The 8,187-nt window shown below is 33.9% G+C and overlaps 1 protein-coding gene across 1 annotated transcript; it reads left to right on the top strand.

The window, feature by feature from the left end:
* Positions 1–1,966: 1,966 nt before the first annotated feature.
* On the top strand, positions 1,967–6,053 carry LOC110447361 (josephin-2-like). The gene is made up of 3 exons (XM_021492988.1): positions 1,967–2,429; positions 4,272–4,397; positions 5,150–6,053. Exons 1-3 carry the CDS (start codon positions 2,290–2,292, stop codon positions 5,664–5,666), a joined length of 783 nt encoding a protein of 260 aa, XP_021348663.1. The 5' UTR covers positions 1,967–2,289; the 3' UTR covers positions 5,667–6,053.
* The last annotated feature ends 2,134 nt before the right edge of the window (positions 6,054–8,187 follow it).

Genomic DNA, 8,187 nt, shown 5'->3' with positions numbered 1-8,187 from the left:
AAAATTAAAACCTGCAAACTTCCGGGCTAAGTAAATTCCGGACAGCTTACAAGACAACATTCATAATTTTTTAATCTACTGAGTGAATTCAAATTGTTATGAAAGTCTTGTTTAATGAAAAGGCCATGGAATATATAAGCAATGAAATTTTTATTTCAAATCTTTATTTTTAATTTGCTGACAACTTGGTTAACTTCACAAACCAACTTGGTTACTACACCACGGAATTAGATTAGATCCAAGTCCGTGACTACACACAGGGACCTTAGAATTTGTTACAACTACATGTGGACCTAAATTAGCGTGTTCGGAGTAATTTTACATGTTTTAAGGGTTAAGATCGACTTTCAGTAAAAATACCAACCCGGCAAAGAGAAATATGTACTATGTACAGTACATTGCCGCGGCAAAGCAGGCTATCATTATAACTTATAGCACAAATTATGTACACACCACGGCGAGTTTCGGCGGCTGTAACTGAATAAATAGTATGCAAATAAAATTAATGCATCATATTTAGATTGGCATGGTGCTCACTTTAAACAGAAATATGTATTTTGCAACGGGAACATGATCATTAACACAAGAAGGTTGTTAATCTAAAACACTGTGATTTAGAAGAAGAAAAAACATTCTCAAAAGGATTACTGCACGAATACTTCAAGGACTTTCTACAAGATCAACACGGAAAGAATTATATTTAAATAACTTTTTTCTTTAACTCCCTGGTAGCCGTAGTTTTCTTTCTGACATTAGTAACTAAATTGTACATGCAGGCACTTTTGAGCTCATGTGGATTTTTTAAAGAAAAAAAATCATCCTGTTATGGTGCAAGCTGAAGCTTTTACACATGGACTTTACATGGTTTGATCCATGGTGTACCCATCATACGAGTAAAAGCATATTCAGCTTTATTAATGCTTAATTGATTTCCACAGTGTATCATGTTTGAGTAGTGTATGTGTTATTCCTTTATGAATCAATGTTGTCAGTGTGATCACCATTAGACTGGTAGATTCCTTGGATGAAGCCGAACAAAGTTTGCAAACAAAAATGGCATTGACATACTTTCAAGGTCACATGTAGAAATTAAATAATGATAAAAAAATCAAACTAGGACTTCTTCTTTAGAATCAAAAGGCCTAGAGTCATTATCGAAAGTATATGATGGTAGTTTTTTTTAGATGGAGCCAAACAACGTAAACGTTTGCGAACAAAAATGACATAGACTTACGGCTTTCAAGTTCACAGAAGTTAAATATGTATAAAACTTCAAACGAATTCTTCTGAAAAACTTTAATGCCTACATTCATAATGTTTGGTTTTTAACTAACTATCTTGAACAGAGTCCGATAATTTTTGCTAAAAAAATACCTTGAGCTAGTTTTAGGTCACAGGGCCGAGTCAAATTTAAATATTAAACCAGTACTTAGTCAGTTTCTTTTCATATTTCTCACCGTAAATCTATTTGCTGATCACATATCCCTGTTTGTTCTTGTAGAACTTTACTAGAAATTCCCAATGGTTGTGAATTAATGGATCTCAAAGCTATATTAACCGGGCAATCGGACTAATCAGTGGAAAAACAACTTCAACCGGATTGAAATTGTTGTTCGTCTAACTTATCTCTGATTTGCCTCGCCTTTGCAACACTTGTATTGGTTCAAACAGAGACGTTTAACAGATAATGTATGTCTAGTTACAATGCTCAATCTTATATTATACGATTGGAGTCGGATCATTCAGTCCGGATCCGGTAATTGGTTCGGGGTATTAGTGTAAAAATACAGGAAGTGAGAAATAACATTGAAAAAAAAAAGCAAAACAAAAAAGTATAATTTATAATTTTGATATATTTATTTTGAAGCTGGGAATATTGATTGAATAAAGAAAATAAACATTCCTTTACAATAGCCTTGGACCATACAATCTTCACAAGAGTTTAACGATTTCTGTGACGTAGAACGCACCTCGATGGTCTCTTCCTGGATGGAAATATTGTGTGAACCGGTTGATATTTTGATAACCTGCTTAACATTTCTTCCGACACACACCAAAGTTCTTGCATCCTCAGACTGCTTTTAAGTGTAGCTTTCGCCTTGTATCGTATACATAGTCATCGTGAATATTCGTTTAATCAAATAGCAACAAGCACCTGTAGGCCGATTGCAACAGCCTTGAGGTTTCCATTAATTCGCAACCAGTGTTTGGTTAGCAAATAACCGCGACATAGACCATTTTCAAGTATGCTAATTTATTGCATGTTTGAGTTGTTTCAGTTTATTAAATATGGATAACTCAAAACAAGCTAAATCAGACGTTTACCACGAGCGACAGGTAAAGGAATTATGTGCCCTACACGCACTCAACAACCTGTACCAAGACAAAAAGGCATTCAGCAAGAAAGACTTGGACGAAGTCTGCATCAGGTGATCATCACTCACTGACAGTTTAGCAGTGGTTGACATATTAATTCTTTTATGTGTGGTTGTCGGTTATAGTCTCCATAGAGAATATATGTGCTAAGGACATAATTTAAATACTCTATGTATATATGATGACCTTGTAAACAAAGCAATATATATCAGGTCCAGTACACTCTGCCGATTGAGCTATATAGCTGTAAAGACCTATAATAGCTCTATTGACCTATCTGAAATAGGTCTTTATAGAGCTATTTTCATGTGCTTTTCTTTTTTAAGGAAAACGAAACAAAGTCGCTTTTAAAATAAGATTTTATCATTAGCATTTATGAAAAATGAAAATAAACATCTAACTGTATGCTTTTTGTAGTCAACATTACCATCAACCTTATTGTTTAATGCGACTTTGCTTTAATCTAATGAGATCTGAAATCTGAGAAAATATAGCTCAATACAGCTATAATTTATAGGTGAATATAGCTATATAGGTCTTTATAGCTATATAGCTCAATCGGCAGAGTGTACTGGACCTGTATATGGTGACATATAATGTTATTCCTCAAGTATCCACATGTGAATCAAATAAATGCTACACACAGTAAAACTTAGCTACAGCTACATGTGCATAGAATTCGTTTTGAAAATATGCTTTCAATATTAAAGCATCTCACACTAATTAAATAGACCAATTTTCCCATATTTTTTTTATAATTAATCCAGGTCACATTAAAATATACCAAATACACTAAATACCATCATAAAATAATAGATGATTTTAAATTACAATTTCTTACCAGATGAAAAATATTAATTGCCAATCGACTGACTTAATTAATGACCCATGCCAATATTGATGCAAGGTAATTAAAAAATTGCACATAGGAGGCATTGCCGAAAAAGAATATTGGTGTGACAGTTGGAACAATGGTTATAAATCAGCTGTTTATACATGTATCTTACACTAATGTGTTATAGCAAGTGCACCTTATTGAGTAACAATTCAGAAGTTGTATATTCACAATATGATGGTTTTAGATGTAAGTTTTTGTCATAAAAAGAAGCTACAAAGTAATGCTGTTTCAATATTTGATGTTTAAATGGGATATCTATCAAATAGCTATCCATTGATCAGTTGGCTAGAAACAAGTTGGTTAGAAAAAGGAATCAGTATAATCAATGACCTGATAATAAAAGATTAGGCAAGAATAGTATCGTAGTATATATATACTTCTTTGCCCCATACATATAAGTAGTAATACATGCATGTGTCTTAGATCTTATATCCTGCCAAATAAAACCGTAATGTATCAATTCCTTTATTCCTTAATTGGAATTTTGAATTAATTAGCATAAAAGGTTTCAATTTGTTTTTTTGTTAAATTATAAAAAGATTACAAGGTTACAGTTTTATACTGGGTAAACTTCATGAAGTACAATATATTAGTATGGTTTTGCAATTTTTATAAAGCTGCACAACACTTTATCACTAATCAAACCATTAAAACAGCTTTTAGAAATCCAAGCATTTATATAATTCCATCTTCAACCATCTTCCAGTTTCAATTGTTGGCCTGGGAACAGATATAATTATTCTTTTTTTTTTTTACTTTTTTGAATATTGAAGTAAAGTTTTGTTTAATAATTTTATGAGTCAGAGCTGGGGGTTTGAGATTTTATGTTTCTAATTTACAGAATACATTGTAGTTATTTTTTGTTGACTCAAGATAGTTGTTCATTCACATAAATGTATATCTTACTTACATGTATCTATATTTTACCCTGTATGCAGTAGGTATCTACGTACATTAGTTACTGTCTGGTAACAAGTTTCTGTTTTTGAATTTCTAGACTTTCTCCTGACCATTTTATCAACCCACACAGAAGTGTCCTTGGCTTTGGCAATTACGATGTCAATGTAATAATGGCAGCTGTTCAGAAAAAGAATTGTGAAACTCTATGGTTTGATAAGAGAAAGTAAGTAAAATAACTATGGATATTCCGATTATTAGTAGTATCATTTTGTTTATTATTGTAACATTAAGATAAACTGTGGTTGAAAGAACCTTTTTATCTCATATGGTATGCTTAGGTTACTCTACTTGTAACAGTGTTTGAAATTAAAAGAAACTAGCAAGGAACCAGGCAGCTGGCATGATAATAAAAGGGGTTAATGTTGTATTGGAAAAATAAAACAGTAATCTTCTTATAGTCAAATGCAATAGCTTTCTCAAAAATATCTATCCTGAAAAGGGATACATGTACATGAAATACAGAGGTGCAAGTTTGAACAAATGAATTATCTGTACCAATGAGTCATAATAATTGTGTAAACATACCAGAAGGTAGTTTGCAGGTTATTTTTAAGTAACTTCAATGATATCATCTTCTGAACTACACTTGCATAATTGGATTGAATCAATTTGGTTACATGTCAAACTTGAGGATAAAAAAAATCAGGTGAACATGTTTCATTGAAATATCTGTCCACAATTTTGTTATGTTGGACAACTTTTAGTACACCACATCTGGTTACAGAGTAGTATCTTACATGAAAATTCACTTATCAAACAAGCTCATATATCATAAGCTGCTTTTGATGAGAACCCGGTACATGTAGCTTCAATGGTGCAGTTGCATTTTGCCATCTGGTGAATAAATGTCTAATTCTAATACAAACTTTAGAATGCTAGGTCTTTATATTAACCATATACAATTTCCTTTTGCAGGGATATAAAATGCCTAATTCCGGAAAATATTTTTGGATTCATACTGAATACACCAACAGATTATAAATGGGGTATGCTGAGACTCCCGTTCAAGAGAAAGCACTGGATAGCCTTTCGCAAGATAGGAGATGTTTATTACAATTTAGACTCTAAGCTAGACACCCCCCAAGTCATAGGGGATGAAAAGATTTTGCTTGGATTTTTGCGTCAGGAGCTTGAGGATGAGGAAAAAGAACTTCTGTTAGTGGTCCATCAGGATGTTGAACGGAAGGGAACCTGGAGAAAGGCAACATCTGAGGAGAAGAAGTCTAGAAGGTCAAGTGCTAGTAAGGGCAAAAGGTCAAGTGAGTCGGCGACTCCCACACACTCTGGGAGTCAGAACACACCAAAACATCTTGCCTCTCCTAGAGAAGATGTAGTCCAGCCCTTTCAATGTAATTCTGCCAGCACCAGTGAAAATCCTACCTCATCCCACACCAACACAACACCACATCTCCAGAGCCTGCATGACCTCTGACAACCTTTGCTGACTAAGGTTGTTCAACAACTTGCTACATCAGAGACTCCTGCCTTCACAGGTCATGCTCATCTTTACATGTTGTATCTACTGAATCTCCATCACTTGTAACCTTCAGAGCTCAACAGTTGAATACTGTCTGTAGTAACAAGGTATACTCATTTGTCATCCATCAAGTCATGATATTTTGAGATATGCAGCTTTTTATGGTAACTTAAAATACTGTATAGTGTATAGTTTGAAATTGATTTCAAATTCATTAATCTTGTCCGTCCGTCTGTCCATCCAACTTCCATTTCTGCACAATAGCTGGCATCCTCGATATCCAGGGGTTACGCTAACTTTTGCTCTCTGCACCCCTGGAATATATTATAGCAAAATTGTAGGCTCAGTGTGCGCCACCTTGTGGATGAGACAAGAAGACTAGTTTGATCCTTTGATGTACATCAAAAGAATCTCGCGGTCACGTAACATAACGGTAAGAATTAACAGGCTTTGAAGTCGGGCATCTCTCCTTTGTAATCTTCAAAGGACCTGAGACCAATCAAACTGCTATCTTTGTGCCTGACATATTCCAGTAGTGTAGAGAGCGAAAGTGAGCGTAACCCCTGGATATCAGGATGAATAGCTGGAGGTCAGCTAGACAAGATTTACTCAAATTTCATGCCTTGTTTCCTCAATGAAGGAACTTGCCTAGGTTTGCTTTTCAGGTACGAAAGTTAAATGTCAATGTGACTGTTATTATGAATAGAAAATTGGTTTCTGCACAATAAATCAATTTCCAGTCGGCCATTGAATCTCAAACCTGATACACTTCGAATTCTTTCTTATAGAAAGTGCTTGCATGGGATTGTTTTACTGCTCGTTCAGGTAAATTTCACTAGTTCTATAAATAGAAAACTAATTTCCACATAATAATATACCAAAGTTCTGTTCGCCATCAAAACTCGATTCTCTCATACTGATTCCTTACCAAAGTGGTGCATGTATTAGATTGTTTTCCAAAACTGAAGTTCAGAGGTCAAGATCACTTACTTTAGATAAAATAATTGATTTCTGCTCAATCTTACCTTACAATCTTGCCAACTCTGCCTCTGTATTGAAAGTGTTTTGTTGGGGTGGCTTTTCAGACCCAAAGGTCAAAGTCGCTGTTACTCTTAACAGAAAATTAGTTTCTGTGCAATAACTCAAGTTCTTGTTGGCTGTCATTATCAAACTCGAACATTGTAAAAACTGCTTCCTAATAGAAAGTACTTGTTTCGGATTACTTTCATATCCAAATGTCAAGGTCACTGTTGCTGTGAATAGAAAATGGGTTTTCATTGAATATATTGAGTTCTAATGGGCTAAAGGCACTCAAACTTACACTGCTTCCTTATAGTAAATGATTGCTTTTATGGGTCAAAGGTCAGGGTCAATAGATAATTGGTTTCTGCATCAAAGCTGAAATCAGCAGTTAACAAACTTTATACACTGCTTCTTTGCGAATTGTACTTGGCCTTGTTAAATTTTCATGCCCAAAGTTCAAATATCAATGTCACTTCACTGATACAAAATGCCTCGGTAGTGGAAACCAAATCATGCCACCCCAAAACTTCAACAATGCCAATCAGAAGGATAACTATTACTTCATTTACTTTTTGTACTTTAATAACTTCATTTCACTGTTAACTTGATTTAAGAAAAAACAACTTGGGCTAATCAAAAAGAAATTTGATTTTCTCCAGTTTATTGTTTGTTAGCTACTTAAAATCCTCGTGGATTTGTATTATGGATAGGAAGATCAGTTTTTTCTTGATTTCATTCATAGATTCTTTGATGTTTGTTTGTCACCTGTAGTTTGCTACCATCATTCCTTTGTTGTCATTAAGGGTGTATTTCCACAAACAAACAATAAATACTACATGTACATGTATATTTTATGAAGTTCTAACCAAGATATGAAATGTTTGTACTGCTAAATATCATTACAAATGCTGTATAATAACACCATGTGTTATGGTTTTCTATGTTTTTACTTTATGATATTCTATTTTGTTGATGGAGTTTATACAGTTGTAATTGAATTGACGAGGAAAGACTGCATGTAGTATGTTATGATACATGTATTTTATACAGTTTTAATTGGATGGAAGTTAAAGTTTAGTATGTTGTAACTTCTGTAAGTCACCAGAGATATTCTCAAATATGGCTGCCATTTTGTATTCTGTGTATTGTTTTTATCTTCTCAGATTTATAAAGCGAGAAAATTACATTGCATCTGTACATTATATTAAATTTGTAAGGAAACAGATTGTTAACATTTATGATAAAATACCAGTCGTATACAAGAACTTAGCAAAAGGTGTGAAATTTAGGTGTTGAGAGATTGTGCTGTCCAGACAGTCATATGCTTTTGGTGGTGAATGTTATCTATAATTAGTATGATAAGCATGGCCCTGAATTTCGCTGAAATACACCAAGAATATATGCTATCATAAAGATTATACCTGTGATCTAAATAGGAGTTGCCTCCCTTAAA

The sequence above is a fragment of the Mizuhopecten yessoensis genome, unplaced genomic scaffold (assembly GCF_002113885.1).
Source record: "Mizuhopecten yessoensis strain PY_sf001 unplaced genomic scaffold, ASM211388v2 scaffold3339, whole genome shotgun sequence".
NCBI classification, from domain to species: Eukaryota; Metazoa; Mollusca; class Bivalvia; order Pectinida; family Pectinidae; genus Mizuhopecten; species Mizuhopecten yessoensis.
The sequence above is the reverse complement of the archived record's forward strand: the minus strand, read 5'-3'. Positions and strand labels throughout refer to the sequence as shown.

Bases quoted from the DNA above. Each gene is read 5' to 3' on its own strand.
- LOC110447361 (XM_021492988.1), top strand. From the start codon at position 2,290: ATGGATAACTCAAAACAAGCTAAATCAGACGTTTACCACGAGCGACAG. The intron at 2,430-4,271 runs GTGATCATCACT...TTGAATTTCTAG, and splicing joins TTGGACGAAGTCTGCATCAG to ACTTTCTCCTGACCATTTTA. The intron at 4,398-5,149 runs GTAAGTAAAATA...TTCCTTTTGCAG, and splicing joins CTATGGTTTGATAAGAGAAA to GGATATAAAATGCCTAATTC.